At 52.3% G+C, this 15,883-nt stretch overlaps 4 protein-coding genes across 4 annotated transcripts; 3 read left to right on the forward strand and 1 right to left on the reverse strand.

Annotated features, from left to right (window-relative positions):
- Nucleotides 1–353: 353 nt before the first annotated feature.
- On the forward strand, nucleotides 354–3,938 carry LOC34622014. Its single transcript, XM_026335515.1, has 12 exons — nucleotides 354–805; nucleotides 957–1,144; nucleotides 1,676–1,728; nucleotides 1,849–2,032; nucleotides 2,075–2,271; nucleotides 2,463–2,525; nucleotides 2,647–2,716; nucleotides 2,870–2,961; nucleotides 3,198–3,273; nucleotides 3,397–3,464; nucleotides 3,533–3,652; nucleotides 3,762–3,938. Exons 1-12 carry the CDS (start codon nucleotides 354–356, stop codon nucleotides 3,936–3,938), a joined length of 1,740 nt encoding a protein of 579 aa, XP_026191300.1.
- A 3,404-nt stretch (nucleotides 3,939–7,342) lies between these two features.
- On the reverse strand, nucleotides 7,343–10,677 carry LOC34621547. Its single transcript, XM_022734755.2, has 6 exons — nucleotides 10,661–10,677; nucleotides 10,304–10,385; nucleotides 9,841–10,017; nucleotides 8,520–9,773; nucleotides 8,180–8,321; nucleotides 7,343–7,440 (listed from the first exon to the last, which is right to left on the reverse strand). The coding sequence occupies exons 1-6, from the start codon at nucleotides 10,675–10,677 to the stop codon at nucleotides 7,343–7,345; spliced, it is 1,770 nt and encodes a 589-aa protein (XP_022589845.2).
- Nucleotides 10,678–10,736: 59 nt separating this feature from the next.
- On the forward strand, nucleotides 10,737–12,327 carry LOC34621545 (trafficking protein particle complex subunit 3). The gene is made up of 6 exons (XM_022734753.2): nucleotides 10,737–10,796; nucleotides 10,941–11,038; nucleotides 11,264–11,363; nucleotides 11,515–11,697; nucleotides 12,002–12,085; nucleotides 12,289–12,327. Exons 1-6 carry the CDS (start codon nucleotides 10,737–10,739, stop codon nucleotides 12,325–12,327), a joined length of 564 nt encoding a protein of 187 aa, XP_022589843.2.
- Nucleotides 12,328–14,280: 1,953 nt separating this feature from the next.
- On the forward strand, nucleotides 14,281–15,301 carry LOC34621544. The gene is made up of 2 exons (XM_026335516.1): nucleotides 14,281–14,691; nucleotides 14,759–15,301. The coding sequence occupies exons 1-2, from the start codon at nucleotides 14,281–14,283 to the stop codon at nucleotides 15,299–15,301; spliced, it is 954 nt and encodes a 317-aa protein (XP_026191301.1).
- The last annotated feature ends 582 nt before the right edge of the window (nucleotides 15,302–15,883 follow it).

Genomic DNA, 15,883 nt, shown 5'->3' on the forward strand with positions numbered 1-15,883 from the left:
GGAACATAGATTTATATGTGTAGAATGGAGCTGTAATTCCAAAAGTCAATTTACTCCTGCTCTAAGAGGCAGAGTGAAGGATCACACTCTTCTTAGGGTCCTCGATTCTTTCATATATATGTATATATCTGCCACTGTTAGTGGCATTTGCCGCACCTACCCCGGGATAAGGCAAGAAACATTTGAGAATTCGGCTTGTAGTCTGGAGCGGCTCCCGCAAGGTGAAGGAGCTCCTCTTTTCGCTGATTATTTTCTCGAGGATATAGTGGGTGCCTTATGAGCTTTCCCTCTTCAAATCATTGAGCAGCACCCCGGTATACTGATTGCGGCTTTTTTTGCTAAGGGTTGAGGTGATGGATAGGGGCCCATCTCAGTGGCGCTTGCAACTGCCGCCTAATCTCCAAAAAGAGTGTACAGAAGCATCAGAGGAGTCCTCCGCTATACCTGCCCGCGCTCGCAGGAGGTGGAGCTCTGTGATGGGTGTACGCCCCCCCGTGGTGCAAATGGTCGACGGGTTACCCCTTAATTTGAGAGGCCCCTCCTCACAGATTGAGGATAGGGGTTTAGGGACCTCCGAGCGGCCCACTCGGGCTCCTCTAGGAGACGCCAAACTCTGTGAAATAGAGGTACTGCAGGCTGGATGCTGCACTGTGCGATTCGATACGATGCGGCAGCTCGTAGACCAGCTGAACGAGAAGGGGCTGCTCCAGAAGTATGCAAGGCTTAGCCCTGCGCTCCCACTCGCTGAAAAGAAACAACCGGAAGCGAGTTGCCAAGCTGTTTTAATTGAGGCCTCACCTATCGTGCTCCAGTCCACCCTTCCATTGCCCCAGCAGGTAACTCGTGATTACGTTATATGATAAAGCAACTAGAAAGGGAGCTTGCATCTCGATACTGTAGATGTGCTACCCCCGTCTCTTTCTCCCCGAAACCTACGGCCTTCCCCATGCCATTAGAGACTCAATCCCTAAAATCTTGGCGTATTCCTGGTGTGCGGCTGCTCAGTCAGAGGTTTACTGCGAGGTAGAGCTCCTGTCGTTTGTTCCTTTTAAGTCCTACGTGTCAATTGGTGTTGCCACTGCCCCATACCCCCAGAACCATCTCCCTGGCCTCCTTCCGGGCTCTTGCGCCCTTCTTTCCACTGGTACGACGCGCGCGTTTAGATACGCCTTTTACAGAGCCACGGTATATGGAAGTCGTGCGTAGAAAAGTCTTGTGGCTGCTCCTGATATGTTTACTGGGATGCTAGCCGCGCCTACTGATGAGTGCCCCCTATTGGTGCTGCTGGAGAGGCTAAACCAGCAAAAGGCACTATGAGGGAGGTAGTTTGCACCAAGTGCTGATCAGAGAGTTTTATTAGCTAGTACTCGTGAGGAAGGAAAAATGCAGCAGGCATTCACAAGTGCGAGAGAAAACCCACCCAACTGTTCACTAAATAGAAAGCCCGTAAGCGAGCCTACTAATTAGGGGGCCGGAATGGAGCAAGCTCGCGAGCTGGCTAGCTAGCGCCTTAGCGAGATCCCTAGCAGGCCAGGCGCCAAGAAAAGGATTGGGACAAAGGTTAACAATTATTGAGGAGACAGCACACTGATCATGCTAGTGTGTTGCGTCTTTTTAGTAGAGGTGGGCTTGGATCAAACACTCCTCGCTGAGGTCTGTGCGCTGTTTTATGCAGGACAAGTGTGTGTGGGCAGCCAGCATTCGGCAGCGGATGGGCAGGTTTTAATGGTACGCTCTTTGTGGAGCGCAGCTACTTAGGGCTTAGGGCTAATTTCGAAACTACATACGGATCGTCACTGTATGCCTTATACGCGGTTGCCTATCGTTTGGTGCCTGAATGTGCTGTAGGAGGGTGACGTGATCGGCTGCTTGTTCTGCCGTAGATCGGGGAAAATTCTTTTCTTTTTAAATGGAATACCCGAATGGGAGGTGAGGTGTCCAGATATACTGCTCCCGGAGTCAGCGGCCGAGCTCTCCCCACGAGGCGATTTACGCACCAGAAATTTTGGGGGGGCCGCACAGGGCGATCTCAGTTACTCTTTGGAACGTCGGCTTCGAGGCAGTGTCACCTCAGCGACGGATACAGGCTCGATAGACATGTACATCACGTTAGGCGTCTTAGGAAAGGGAGAGCTGGAGATTAATTTTGGTGGGAAAGCCTTTAATTTAACGGGCGAGATTACCAAGGTGTCGAAAGGAGCGGTGCAATCGACAGCACCCATCGCTGCAAGGGCATTTGGATACCGGCTCGCCAAATTCCATGTCATGCTCGTGAGACCCAGGCCGGGCTTTACGGATTGCACATGAGGATCTGAAAAATGAGCAAATCAGGCTGCAGTTCAGTAAATTGGAATTGCGGCTTTTGCTTGGAGTTCGCAGTTAAGGCAGAGTTTAACGAGACACTACAGGTCGTTTTATTGCGCCAAAACGCAGGCTTTTGGCTTTGGGGCTTGTTTTTGCAGGATGAGTTGAAACTCTTTTATGCGTGCTTTAACCCTCCCATGGTTCCCAAGGCGAAGGGGATGGTCGTGCTCAATATCTCGCGACAAAAGGTAAATGCCCACACTTTGAAGGTTCAATGACGACAACCTATGGTCTAGGGCTTCGTCTTGTTGATAAAGAGTCTAGAGTTCCATATGTGCATAGGAGTTTAATGCGGAGCTCAAAGAGGCACACGGGAAAGACCTAACAGACGTCAGACAGCAGGCTAGGGACAGTGAGGCTCTCCATCCTTCAGCTCAAAAAGCGTTGAGCCCTAGAAACGCCATTGCACCAGCTGCTTGTCCACAGTAATGACTCTTCAATGCCTAGCAACGAGTCAGGTAGATGCGCTGCATCAAGGTCTGGGTTTTATCCCTGTACTCTGCAGTTAACAAACGGAAGCTGGTGAACTTCTTCAGGCAGCATGATATTCAGCGGTTGTCCCAAGTTGACCGCATCTTTGAAGACTTTGATGGAGACGTAATGCTACAAAGCTTAACCCTTAGTTTCACGTATAGCTTTGCTGAACCACGGGATTGGTAGTTATCGTTATGCACGTCTGCGATTTACCTTTCGCGTAAGCTCTTAGGGTACGGGTGGCTGTTTGGGGGTTCAGGGGTTGTAGGTCAAGGCAGTCAACTAGAGGCCGCCGGAAATAGAAAGTCCGCTAATGCATTAGGCAAAAGGCACCTTCTCCTGTGCGGTCTGTATGTCAGTCTTGGCGGTTAAATGAATTCCTAAGGAAGAACTACGGGGTGGACATGACGAACTGCTCTGTCAGACGCAAGCAGAGTCAGCAGGAACACGATTTTAGGGTTTACCGCGTTGCGTTTAGGTTTTAAAAGCTCGAGCTTGAATGCTGGGCCTTGTGGATAGGCAACCCCTCCCGGACACTGTGTTCCCTGCGGCTTTTAGGTGTAGAGGCAATGTTGGTGGATTATTTCAAGTTGATGAAACGGCGCCAAGACTCCCTCAAACTGGAAGTAAATCCCTCTTAAAAGATGTAGAAGCATAGGACAGACAAAGACAGATCATTCAGAGGCAAAGCTAGATGCAGGATAACGAGGCACTAGGGAATATGAGAGGGCAGGATAGCGACATACATGCTGAAGCGGCTGCTGCAGGATTCGGCAGCAGTGCAGCAAGTGATTCGCAGGCTGCCCTTTTTCGAGCGAGAAGAGACCTCTTTCGTCTGCAGGGAAGAATGGGGGGCGATTTGGACTACGCTGTGTTAAAAATTGCATCAAAACACCTTTAGAGGTGCCCCTGTGAATGTGCAGGCAGTGGCGGATCAGGCCCTGTTCAAACCTGCAATGGTTGACACCTTTCTGCGAGAAAGATACAAGTCGGGAATCAACATCCTTTTAAAGGTCAACTTCCACTGTAGAGACGCCTCTCTTAGCCACAATCCCGCATTGTTTGCGGTACCCAGTCTAGCCAGCCCTCCAAAAAGTTAAATTTGGGGGAGTCTGGGCATATTGAGCAGCGTACAGCGCCTGGGCCTAACACTCAATCCACTGCATCTACAGCGCAGCAGAGGATACAGCCGGTGTGCTTTGGGGTCCCTGGCAGTTGAGTGTATCTTAATTTCAATTTTGGAGAGGCGTACCCCGTAGCCAACTAGATACAGATTTCCCTTAATACTCAAATAGTGTTCCTGGTAGCCACCTCCCCAGGTAAGCACCTAGAGCAGTACAAGCACGGGCAGCTACGAGCGACTTAGGCCTTCTTGTACGGCTTGCTATGCATCTACGTGGATTTATCAAGCCACCGCCAACATATGGGAAAATGAAATGTGCTTGCAGAATCGCCTCCGGCAGGTATACGCTCTGTATTCCCCGGAGAGCATGAAGGAGATTGACTACGTTGCAGAAAAATACCCTCGTACGGCTGACACTCATACCATGGTTTCAGAAAAGGCATAGAAAGAGTCCACTATGGCTGCGTTCTGTTGCAACAGAGGCTATACGCAGAGCTGAACGGTGGCAACCAGGATGGCGATCATAAGGCGTCTTTCGCCCTTCTTCTCGCGCCCCGTCTAATTGGCAAATAGCTTTGTCTTTCTCACTCTCGCTTTTATGTTTGCCTTCAGTGTTTGACGACGCTTACATGCTGGCTACAAAGTTGCGCGTTCGCTATGGAGTCGACTTGGAAAGCTTCTCTCCAACTGTCTGCGACGGAGAGGAAGGGCAGCCAATCCGGTCCTCTGCGGCTGGTGGACTCGCGCCTGGTGGCTCCCACTTGGGAGCTTTGTTTGCACAAGAAGGTCCAGCAGAATCTCTAGAGAATGAACAAGCCCTTAGAGAGAGCTCTTCTCTCAATGCATCCAAGGGGCGTCATGAGAGAGGACCTATTGCGGCGTCTCACTCGAGCCTGCTGCCGAAGAAGGAGCAGAGGGAGTCAAACATCTTCAGCAAACTCACCCTCTCTATCAGCGAACCTTTTGAATCCCTCAGCAGCCGCAACAAGAGGCCACAACCGCGGACCAACAAGCGAATGAGCAGCTTTCGCAGCAGATCAAGGCTTTCAACGCAAGAAGAAGATTCCCTTGGCCACCTCTCGGGAGAGGCCCGTGGGAGCACTGCTGCTGAAGATCCGAGAAGGACGTCTGCTGTTCCTTCTAAACCTCCGGCTGAACGACCTACAGATGTCCAGAGAACCACAGGGAAGCGGTTCTCGAGCGAGTGTTCAAGGAGGCAGGAGATGGTAGAGGAAGGGAATTCAGCAAAGCTGCAGCGCCATCTGCAGCATGCTGACCCTACACAATCTCATCAGCAGCAGCAGTGTAACGAGCATCAGGGACTGCAAGAGCAGGTGCACGGTCAGCGACAGGAGCAGCATCACGAGGAAATGCAGCTTCATACAGAGCAGCGAAAGGGCAATCAGCAGCACCTGCAGCAGTATGACCAGCCGCAGCACACGCCAACAGCGCAGCAGCTCGAGCAACAAAACCAAGTGCAGTTAGAGCAGCAGAGCCAGCAAGAGGAGCTTGAGCAGCACCGAGTGCTGCACCAACAACACGCCGATGACCAGAGCGAGCAAGTGGAGCATACGCAAGAGCAACAAGAGTGGCAACGTGGCCAAGTACAGGGACAAATGGAGGAGCAGCAGGACGAACAGCAGCCAAAGGACCATCTGCGGCAACGGCAAGACCAAATAGAACAAACGCAAGAGCAAGTCAAAAAGGAGGATCAGCAAGAGCAAACACAGCAGGGGAAATACGAGCAGCATCAGCGCGAGCAACAGGGCCAACAAAAGCCGGAACAGCAGCAGCAAGAGCAGCAGCCGCAGCAGGAGCAACAAGGACACCAGCAGCAAGAACAGCAGGAGCCAAACCAGTTGGAGCAAGAACAGCAGCCGCAACAGCAACAAGTGCATCAGAAAGAGCACCAAAAGCAGCAGGAGCCAAACCAGCAACAGGAGCCAGTGACGCAGGAGGAAAAGCAGGAGGAGCAAGACCAGCAGCCGCAGCACCAACACGTGTATCAGGACCAGCATCAGCAGCAGCAGGAGCCAAACCCGCAGGAGCAAGAGCATGCGGAGCAAGACCAGGAGCTGCAGCACCAACAAGTGCATCAGGAACAGCATCAGCAGCATGAGGAGCAAGTGAGGCAGGAGGAAAGGCGGCAGGAACGAGACCAGGAGCTGCAGCACCAACAAGTGCATCAGGACCAGCAGCTGCAGCACAAACAAGTGCATCAGGAACAGCATCAGCAGCAGCAGGAGCCAAGCAAGCAGGAGCAAGAGCATGCGGAGCAAGACCAGGAGCTGCAGCACCCACAAGTGCATCACGAACAGCATCAGCAGCAGACGGAGCCAAGCAAGCAGGAGCAAGAGCATGCGGAGCAGGACCAGGAGCTGCAGCACAAACAAGTGCATCAGGACCAGCATCAGCAGCAGACGGAGCCAAGCAAGCAGGAGCAAGAGCATGCGGAGCAAGACCAGGAGCTGCAGCACCAACAAGCGCATCAGGAACAGCATCAGCAGCAGACGGAGCCAAGCAAGCAGGAGCAAGAGCATGCGGAGCAAGACCAGGAGCTGCAGCACCAACAAGTGCATCAGGACCAGCATCAGCAGCAGACGGATCCAAGCAAGCAGGAGCAAGAGCATGCGGAGCAAGACCAGGAGCTGCAGCACCAACAAGTGCATCAGGAACAGCATCAGCAGCAGACGGAGCCAAGCAAGCAGGAGCAAGAGCATGCGGAGCAGGACCAGGAGCTGCAGCACCAACAAGTGCATCAGGACCAGCATCAGCAGCAGCAGGAGCCAAGCAAGCAGGAGCAAGAGCATGCGGAGCAAGACCAGGAGCTGCAGCACCAACAAGTGCATCAGGACCAGCATCAGCAGCAGCAGGAGCCAAGCAAGCAGGAGCAAGAGCATGCGGAGCAAGACCAGGAGCTGCAGCACCAACACGTACGTCAGGGCCAGCATCAGCAGCAGCAGGAGCAAGAGCAGCAGAAGCAAGACCAGCAGGCGCTTCAGAATCAGCATCAGGAGCAACAGCCAGATCCACAACTACAATTCCAAACACAGCAATAGGAACAGAAGTAGCCGCACGACCACCAAGAACAAGAATAGCAGCAGCAAGATCAGCAGCCGCAAGGGTAAGAGGCTCAGCAGGAGCCAAGCCAGCAAGAACCCCCAAAACAACAAATCAATGGCAACAAAAAGCTATGTGGTTGGGGTACTTGCTACAGCACTTTGCTTGACTCGCTGGCAGTTGCTGGCAGTATTTCGCAGAAGGAACTGCGAGGAAGACAGGAAAGAAAGGCAGCTGCCCCGAGCCGCATATCTTTGTACTAGTTGTTTATGGTGTCCACGATTGATAAGGAGGTAACAACTGACCTACAAGCATCCCTACCTACCTTATTCGAGCTCCAAAGAGGATCCCCTGCGAAGGAATCTTGGCATCGACAGGGGCAGGGACAGCAACTGCTGCTACTGCCCCTGCTTCCAAGACTCCGGAGATTTGGACATCAGGGAGAACAGTATCGCGAACAGCTCGACAAAGGGAGGGGAGCGAAGGGAGGTCCACAACAAGACGAACATGACGAAGCTACTATGCAGCGGCAGCCGCCTGGAATAACAGCGAGTCATAAGGCACAGTACACCACGCAAACTGCGTAAGGAGGCTGAGTCCTTGTTACGCAAACCGAGCCCAGAGGCACAGGAGAGTGGTGAGGCCCCTCTGCTTTAGCTAGAATCTTAAGTGCTGTCGATCCTTGGAAGATTCTTAAGATGGAGCTCTGCAGCATCGCTGGGGAGAGGGGGAAGGACGGGGGAGAGCAGCTGACTTGTACGCCCTAAGGCGCGTGTTTCACCCTGCTTTGGGGTACGCAACGCATAACACGCGACTAGGAGCTAGGCTATAAGTTGCGCAGGATCCCTCCGAGACATTGCAGAGGCCACCATAATCTGCAGCGCCTTATACAACAGCGTGTAACGTTTGTTCTGTTTTCTCAAAGGACCCATGGGCCTTGTTGTCATCTTTCTCCATTGCTCCTAGAGTGTGGCCTAGCGCTGTCCGCCCTAGTTGCTTCTACCCCGCTGTCAGCCTCTACTCTCCCCGTTCTCCTTTTTCTGCTAGTGCATACTAGCCGTTTCGTGCTATATGTAGATCGCTCCCGCTAGCTAAGACAACATACCCGAGCCACGACGAATATCCCCTTAGCTACGGTTGCAAATGTATAGAGGTAGCCCCCACACGCGAAGGCAGGACGTGTGATAACAGCAATGCCTTTAGCTGGCTTCAGCCAGCTTGCTTGCCAGCTAGCTAGCGACGCAAGTCTTTCATGGTCCGCAGTACCATGAGCCATCAGCGCACACGCGCACGAGAAGCTCTTCGAAGAGCTCGTGTTCTAGCGAACACGCTATATAACAAATTGCCAGCCAAGCACGCTGTGACAGCAGCTTAAGTAGCTAGCACGCGAGCCAGTTAGCGACGGGGTGACCCCAGGTGAGTCGAAGCTACTACCCACAGAGAGGCTGCTTAACACCACCAGCCGTAGCCTTACCGCGGGCCCCTACGCGAGCCAGACGCAGCCGCCATCAAGAGGCTTAAATTTCTTTTCTCTTTCTTGCTCCCTATCTCTGTGTTTCCACATTTGCTGTTTCCCGAAGAAGCGTATCTGGGCCTTTGTTTGAAGAGGACAGAATCGGCCACCAACTCTGTAGGCGAGGAACACCGACACACGGCGTCCTTGCAAAGGAGGGGCCCCCTCAAGGGCCCCTATAGCCCCACGTACAAGCGAAGAGCCCTCCAGTTGCACAAACACCTTCCCGTAGTGCTCTCTAGCTCGCCCCGAGGGCCCTCCAAAAAAGTGAGGGGCCCCCCCACCACTGCAGCGGGTGCTCTGGTAGTGCAGGGGACCAGCAGGCACCCCCGGCAAAGTGGCATTCGACCCGTGGTGAGGAGCTCCTGGAGGCAGGAAGGGCGCTGCTTCAATGGCCCTAACTTTGGTGTTTGCAGTGGTTTCCACCCAGGACCGCACGGAGGGTATGCACACCTCGAAGGGAAGATTCGTGAGGAGCAGGCAATCAACTGCCGTCTGTTGCTCTGGAGTGAGGTCATCCAGAGTAGACGCTGCAGAAAGAGCCGGATTGCTGTTGCTGTTGCCGCTGCTGTTGCTGCCGCAGCTCGAGCTGCGGGGGCCGTGCGCCTGCGCAGGGCCCCCCGGAGAGGCGCTGCTCACGCTGCTGCTGCTGTCTCTGCCTCTAGAGCACAAGTCCAGTCCCCTCTGTGCAGTATGTGCCACTGCTACGGGGGAGATAGGGTCCGCACTCGAAGACTCGGGTGAGGGGCTGCGAGACATGTCGGAGGACTCCCGTTCCACTTCATTCTGCTGTGTTTGCTGCTCCGGTTTGCCGTCCTCCTTCGGCGCTTCCTCCTCCTGCTCGCTGCCGCTGCTGCTGCTCGCCGTGACGCTCTCATCATCTGAGTCCATCCACTCGAACCGCCGCCTCTTCTTTGGCCGTTGTTGCTGCGACTGCTGCTGCGAGTCCTCGCAGGCAGCGTCCCCCTGCTGGGGCGGTTGCTGCTGCGGTTGCTGCTGCTCCTCGTCTTCCTGCAGCAGCCGCAAGTCCTCCTCGCTCAAAGCTGGCAACACCGCTGCATCTCCCCCGTCCAACTCTTCCCTCCAACGCGCCCTTGAGCCTCCAGAAACACTCCCTCCCCCTGAAGCAGTGCCCGAGGAAAGGGCAGTCCCCCCTGCTGGCTTTTTCCGCCTGCCCAGCATCGCCAGTGCAGACAAGGTAGACAAGGAGGGTTTGGAGGCCCCGAAACACTCAGGAGACTAGCCAGTGCAGCGGAAATCCTGCGAAAGTTGGCCTTTTGCAGTGGCTGCTGCAGCAAACTGGCGCCAGTAGAGGCCTTCTGGAAGGCCCTTCCGCCGCTCTAGCAGCAGCTGCGGCTGTTCTTAGTGGTGACGGTGCTGTCGCTCTACGACACCCTCGACACTGCTCAGCGATACGTCCAGGTCGGGAGGCGTTCCCCCGAGCTGTCCATCGGCTGCAGCACCAGTTCCCTAGGCTTTTTTTCTCGAGCCCATGAGGTCCCATGTCCTTGAGGCGGGGCCTTTTTCTGCTGCTGGTGCAGCAGTTTAATAGACAGCGAAATGCGCACAGTAGCTACACAGCCGCAGCCGCTGCTGCCCAATACAGGAGCAGGAGCAGCAGCAGCAGCGCGTGAAGCCCCCACCCTCCCCTCTTTGCCTAATACGTAGTAGCACTCCGAACATTAATTCATTCGGGAGCCTGCTGCGCCACACGCTTCTTTTCTTAGTCGCAAGAGCTACAGATTGCTGCCGCCGCTGCTGCTGGCTGCGGCAGCTGCTGCCGCCGCAGCTGCTGCATGCGCACCTACTGTTGCAGCAGCTGCTACTGAGAACTGGGGTGAAGGTATTAACCTTGTAGTCTAAAATTGTCGAGAATCGCTCTTCAGCCTCGCAGCTGGGAGAGCAGTAACACGCACTGGCTGCAACACGAGCAGCAGCAATAAACCGTCACAGCGGGAACCTTGGGGGGCCCCTGCTCCAACACACACGAGTCCTTCCTTCCTTAACCGTTGATACATGCCCCTCTGCTGCTGGCGCATCTGGAGGGCCTCTCTTTGGCGGGAAGACAACCAGGCCCGTGCCTGCTGCCGCAGCTGCAATAACACCTGAAAATTGCAGCTTTTCACGCTGCCGCAGTGCGCATTTTGCAGTGCCTCAGTCGGCAGCGCACATCCCCAGGGTTACGGCCTAGGGTTTAGGAAGATGTCGAAAGAAAAGTATCAGAAGCAATGGGAGGCGATCTCTCAAAGAATCGAAAAGGCTGTGAGGCACACCACCCCCGCTAGCGACTGCTGCTCTACTGCCTCCTCTCCCTGTGCGACTGCGACTAGTGAAGCGGTTCTGGTGTTACACCATGTTTATTTGCGGCTGAAATTGCTGATGCGGCTGCGGGCCCGTTCTTCGCAGAATTCCGAGTTGTTGTGTCTGACCTATGGTTCTTTGGTATCTCAACTTCTTAAGGATTTCGAGCACGTGGAGGCGATCAATCAGCAGCTAGAAAAAATGTACGAGGCCTAGGCAACAACCTGAAAAGCTTGATTCACTGGCCACTGCCCCGAATCCAGGCGATCCTAGATGCTCTCGTCGCTTGCAACGCGCAAATTGCAAACTGCAGAACCGCAGCACGCGCGCGCCGTAGCAGCAGGGCACAGGTATCACTCCCTGCCGCTATGTGTGTGTTTTTTGTCGCTGACCCTGATGGTGCTGCTGGTGATACTCCTGTCGCTTAGGGGCTATAACATTGGGATTCGTCTGGTGGACGAATTCCTCGCAAAGTCAGGAATTGGCGCATGCGCAGGCTTCAGAGAAACCGCTGAAGTTATTGCAAGGGTGGGGCTGGTGGAAGTCGAATTTTGCCCAGCTTATTGGCTTGGCCATCTGTTGCTGTGTAGGAATTGGCTGTTGTCTGAATGCATTTACGCTTCCATGTGAACAACCCCTGCCTTTGCTACCCCTCTGTGTGCAATCCTGCCTGCTACAGCTGGGCCTGCGCATGTTTCTCGGCGTGTCTGCTGAGGTGGCCTCATGGGACTCCCAGGAGAAGAGCTGTTCTCTTATCTTGACAGAAAACCCGTTAACGGACTTTGTAGAGCTTCCCCCGGCACTTGCAAACTTGAACTACTCCAACATCATTTGTGGCGTAATCAGGGGGGCATTAGAACAGGTATCCTGCCGCACATATCGCGACGCAGCGCAATAACCCTCGAGGAAACTTGCGTGCACATAGTTCTACACTTATGTGCATACACACTTTCTATTGTATGCGCAGTGCATATATGTGTGGAGGTTTCTGCGCTCATCCAAATCCGTGTACATATGCCCCCAGCTCCTTTAAGGCGCTTACGGGTTCTTGGAGGGGCCCCAGTGTAGGGTCGATTGTATCTGTGCCTCGCTTTGGTTCCATTACTGTACTGGGAATCGCCTTTTTAGCATGCCACCCTCCACGGTTTGGGATTTATTTGTTGCAGTTGCGGATGCGGGTCTCGTGCTACTTCGTCAAGGACATGCTAAAGGGAGACGATGTCTATGAAATCAGACTCGAGCTTAAAGAGGTAGAAGCCTCTTGCCAATACTTTTTAAAGTCTTGGCGCTGCTGTTACTTTGATGAGCTCTCATACTTGTTTCCATTGCTCCTTTGGTTTGAATCCGTGAGGATTTCATACTGGCAGCCATTTTAACGTGTCTGGTTTTTCCTGGAGCGTCATTCATTTTAGGCCATTTATCTATTTGCTGCACTGCTGGTGTGTACGTACAGCTGATGAAGGAGGAGTTTGAAGACGACGATGACCTCTGATCCCAGAGCTCCAAGCCTTCAGTTCTAGGCCGTTGTGGCGTCATAAGCCGAACGGGTTTTTGTGCTCTAGTGGTTTTGCGCAGTCTATTATGCTGCATACACGCATAGCTAATTATTGTTAGTCTGCGGTGTAGGCATCAGGATAGAGCGTTGCCTATTAGTGCCTGGTATGAACACGCATCAAGGGGCTCCAGTCGAAGAGGAACTGCGAACGAGCATTGATATCGGTTGGGGTGCTCAAGCATACGCTTTTCCCTATAAATTCGTAGACACTCAAAGCGGACTGATGTCTGTAGACCCTGAACCCATATCACTTTTCTGTACACATTTTGTATTTGGACGCACCTGCGTTGGATATTTTCTGGCCTTGGCCTTCTCAACGGAAAGAACCAATCGTGCTTCCACACCCACCATTTAGCACGCGCACGTAGATGCAGTTCCATGAAAATACAAAGTTACTACTGACTGCTATTCAGGCATTCGCTACACACGAATCACTGATGTTTGAGTGTGTGTGTAGATGCCTGCACATTAATGCATACCATTGAGCTTGTGTGCGAATACAAATGGGATGCCCCAGCACATACACCTAAGATCCGTGTAATAGTATGCTACATTAATAATCAGAGACACTGCACTTGAATATAAGTCTGTGGATGCTTATATATATATACATTTATTTATCTATTCATATGGAATTGTTATGGATATAGATGTACCACCGTTGTACGTGATTTGTGCCCATCTGGGTGTGACCCATGCACGTGTACGGAGGCATACGCTTCCATTTTCGCCTCAAGCTATGCACACCAATGCGCATAGCCAGTCGTATATGGGGAACATCTGTACGCGGCTGTACATGCGTGCATGCATTTCGACTTCGATCCTCCTACAGCGCACCCCCCCCATTTCAATGAAAACTGTTCCCAAATGTGTACAGTAATGCCGGAGGGTCACAAGCAAATTTAACAAGACGAGAACAATAGAAGAGGTAGCATTAGACGCTTACTTCCCGCATTATATTTTGATGCCGTTTATAGGGTATACCAGAGGGGCACAAGAAAGAGTGGTGCCTTCAGGTCTACACATGGGCCAAAAGACAATATTTTGAGCCCTCTCCTCCTTAAAAACACAAATGGAATATATAAAGGCTTAACAATTAACTAAAGATGGCAAGAGCCGACTAAAATACATCAAGCACAGCAGGAGCACCCGGCACTGGAGGCCATTCTCTCTCCGCTGTGGAGGTTCTCACCACCTTTTCCCCAAGATTATCACTTCACAATTTTCCTTTTTGTTAATTTATGTGGTATCAGAAGGTATAACTAATGTCAAAAGGTTTTTCACGCTTCCACAGGTCATGTTCCTCCTTTTTTACTGCCTCTACACGTCAAACATCTCCTCTGCCTGCGCATCGACAGCTAGCCAATAAGTTTCTCCGTTTTCCCCAGCAAAATCCTGAACCGTCCTAAGTGAGTTCCCCATACTGTTTTAAATGAACGCAGGAATCCATAGGAAAGCACGAAAAGACTGAACTAGACGGGGGCGCGCACTATTGTGAATCTCCTCTGCTCAAACATGAAGAGTTAAAAAGCGGGTTGAGGGGCTTCCCCACGATGTTTTATTAGCATCCCTTTCATGCATACACTCATTATGAGCCGCCTTTAAGGCTGTTTCATTAAGAGGGAAGGAAGATATAACATACATGCTCATGATCCTGCTTTCGCTGCTGCCTGAACCTTGATCCTGTTATCTTGGCTATGTGTCCTGTTGTCGTTTTTTCCCACGCCTGGCTTGCTTGTCATCCAACCAGCTTTTGGGTTGCCGTGGATTGACGTCCTGCCTCTACATGCGCCCCTGTGTCCGTGACTACTACCAGGAACCCCAACCCTTATCCCCTCCGTCCGTGCTGATATTGTTCTCCGTGCCCTACCCTACAAGCAGACGAAGAAAATGGCAACTCCTATTGTACCCCAAGCATCTTTCGACTCCGTTACCGGTGCCCTCTCCTTGACTCCCTCTTCTCGGCGATCCATCTTGGTGCATGATGGCAAACGGTCGCGGCACCAAGGCACCGCTCAGTCCATCCATTTTGCTCCAAGAGAGGAAACATTCCTTGTTCCAGAGCCTTCTCAGGACGAGCTTCCTGATTTTGACGACGAAGAAGAAAAAGAAAGAGCTCTGAAGGCTGCCAAAGAGCTAGCAGAGGCAGTTCTCTTAGAAGAGGACAAGAGGGGGAGAGAGCAGGTACAAGGGGCATCAGACCTAGGCCCTCTGCACATTAGCCCTTTGTGCGTGCCTCTGGTGGCTGCGCCTATAGCAGTAGCCAGCGGTGAGGCTGAGAGTGAATTTAGTTCTTTGCCCGTAGTGTTTTGAGTTTGTGTGCTAGGTTGGTCTACCATGTTTATCTTGTTGCTCCTGCGGGCCCGAGGTGGACACGACAGAAACAGCAGAAATGGGACCGTCGTCTGATACAGAAGGGGAAGAGGTTAGGGTCCCAGAAGAATTAATCGGACGGCTGAGCAGCAGACAATTGAACAGCATGATTGAGAGGAAGATAAGCAGAGAGCTCTCCTTGGAGCCTTCCATATCTAGAGAACATTCGTTCCGGGTGGATAAGGCAATATTGTCTTTCAGCACTTTCTTAATTGCAAAGTCACTTTCAAAACGGTCGGGAGATCCGAAAGAGCCTGTTCCTCTGACCGAGTTCTTGCCCCCGTCACCACTCGTAACCTTTGATGGAAAACTGGGAGTAGAGTGCATGGCTTTTAAGCTAGACTTTACAGACAGGCTAAACAACATCGTGCCTCCCTTCTTCTTGAGAGATGGTGAAAAGATGGACGAAAGAGCACAAGAAATTCTTAAACGTGGGATATCTGCTGCCAAGGAGATTGATCTGTTCGGCCCAGAGGACTTGGAGTTCCTCAACCACGAGCCCAGCGCAGCGCATAAAGACCTTCTCGAGAGTTGCTAAGCAGTAGAAGCAACCAGCACAACACGGTCAGTCAGTTGGGAAAGGACACAAACATCGGGGAAGATGAAAATCCGTCATCTGCAATGGTCATGAGTCCGTGTATACGCTCGGCAAACGGCAATCAGCCACCAGCAAGTCCTGTACAAAACCACAAAGGGCGGAATCTCGTGCGCGTCTCTAGCCGGACGGCTATGAGGGTTGGCAATGTGAGTAGCTATCTGGCTGGCAGGACGTTTGTTTGCTGGCTAGCAATGTGCTGGCTTAGACTCGACAATAGTTGTGCCTTTCACGTGAATTGTGTAATGGCTGCTCGGTGAGCTTCAAAGATATTGGGAATTCATTCCAATTTTCGGTGTTAAGGGATTTAGGGTTTGGTGGTCAAGATTTGGGGGATAAGACTCAACGCCAGCAACATCTTAACACGTTTTTTTCAGACAGTGCGTTTCCCATATGCTTGTAATTTTGATGGTAGCTGATTTTCACTTGTAGGTGTGCATGTGTGCAGAGGATGAACCCTTTTCCGCTTACATATTCGAACTAAGATATACATGGAAACATGCGTGTGATAAGCGGAGTATACGT

The sequence above is a fragment of the Cyclospora cayetanensis genome, unplaced genomic scaffold, assembly GCF_002999335.1.
Source record: "Cyclospora cayetanensis isolate NF1_C8 unplaced genomic scaffold, CcayRef3 CcayRef3_contig_70, whole genome shotgun sequence".
Lineage (NCBI taxonomy): Eukaryota > Apicomplexa > Conoidasida > Eucoccidiorida > Eimeriidae > Cyclospora > Cyclospora cayetanensis.

Bases quoted from the DNA above. Each gene is read 5' to 3' on its own strand.
- LOC34622014 (XM_026335515.1), top strand. From the start codon at position 354: ATGGATAGGGGCCCATCTCAGTGGCGCTTGCAACTGCCGCCTAATCTC. The intron at 1,729-1,848 runs GTACGCTCTTTG...AATGTGCTGTAG, and splicing joins CGGATGGGCAGGTTTTAATG to GAGGGTGACGTGATCGGCTG. The intron at 2,717-2,869 runs GTGAGGCTCTCC...TGTACTCTGCAG, and splicing joins CAGACAGCAGGCTAGGGACA to TTAACAAACGGAAGCTGGTG.
- LOC34621547 (XM_022734755.2), bottom strand. The intron at 9,774-9,840 runs GCGCCAGTTTGC...TGCACTGGCTAG, and splicing joins CTTCCAGAAGGCCTCTACTG to TCTCCTGAGTGTTTCGGGGC. The intron at 8,322-8,519 runs GTCTGGCTCGCG...AGCTCTTCGAAG, and splicing joins AGCCTCTTGATGGCGGCTGC to AGCTTCTCGTGCGCGTGTGC.
- LOC34621545 (XM_022734753.2), top strand. From the start codon at position 10,737: ATGTCGAAAGAAAAGTATCAGAAGCAATGGGAGGCGATCTCTCAAAGA. The intron at 10,797-10,940 runs GTGAGGCACACC...CGTTCTTCGCAG, and splicing joins CTCAAAGAATCGAAAAGGCT to AATTCCGAGTTGTTGTGTCT. The intron at 11,698-12,001 runs GTATCCTGCCGC...TATTTGTTGCAG, and splicing joins TCAGGGGGGCATTAGAACAG to TTGCGGATGCGGGTCTCGTG.
- LOC34621544 (XM_026335516.1), top strand. From the start codon at position 14,281: ATGGCAACTCCTATTGTACCCCAAGCATCTTTCGACTCCGTTACCGGT. The intron at 14,692-14,758 runs GTAGTGTTTTGA...TGCGGGCCCGAG, and splicing joins GTGAATTTAGTTCTTTGCCC to GTGGACACGACAGAAACAGC.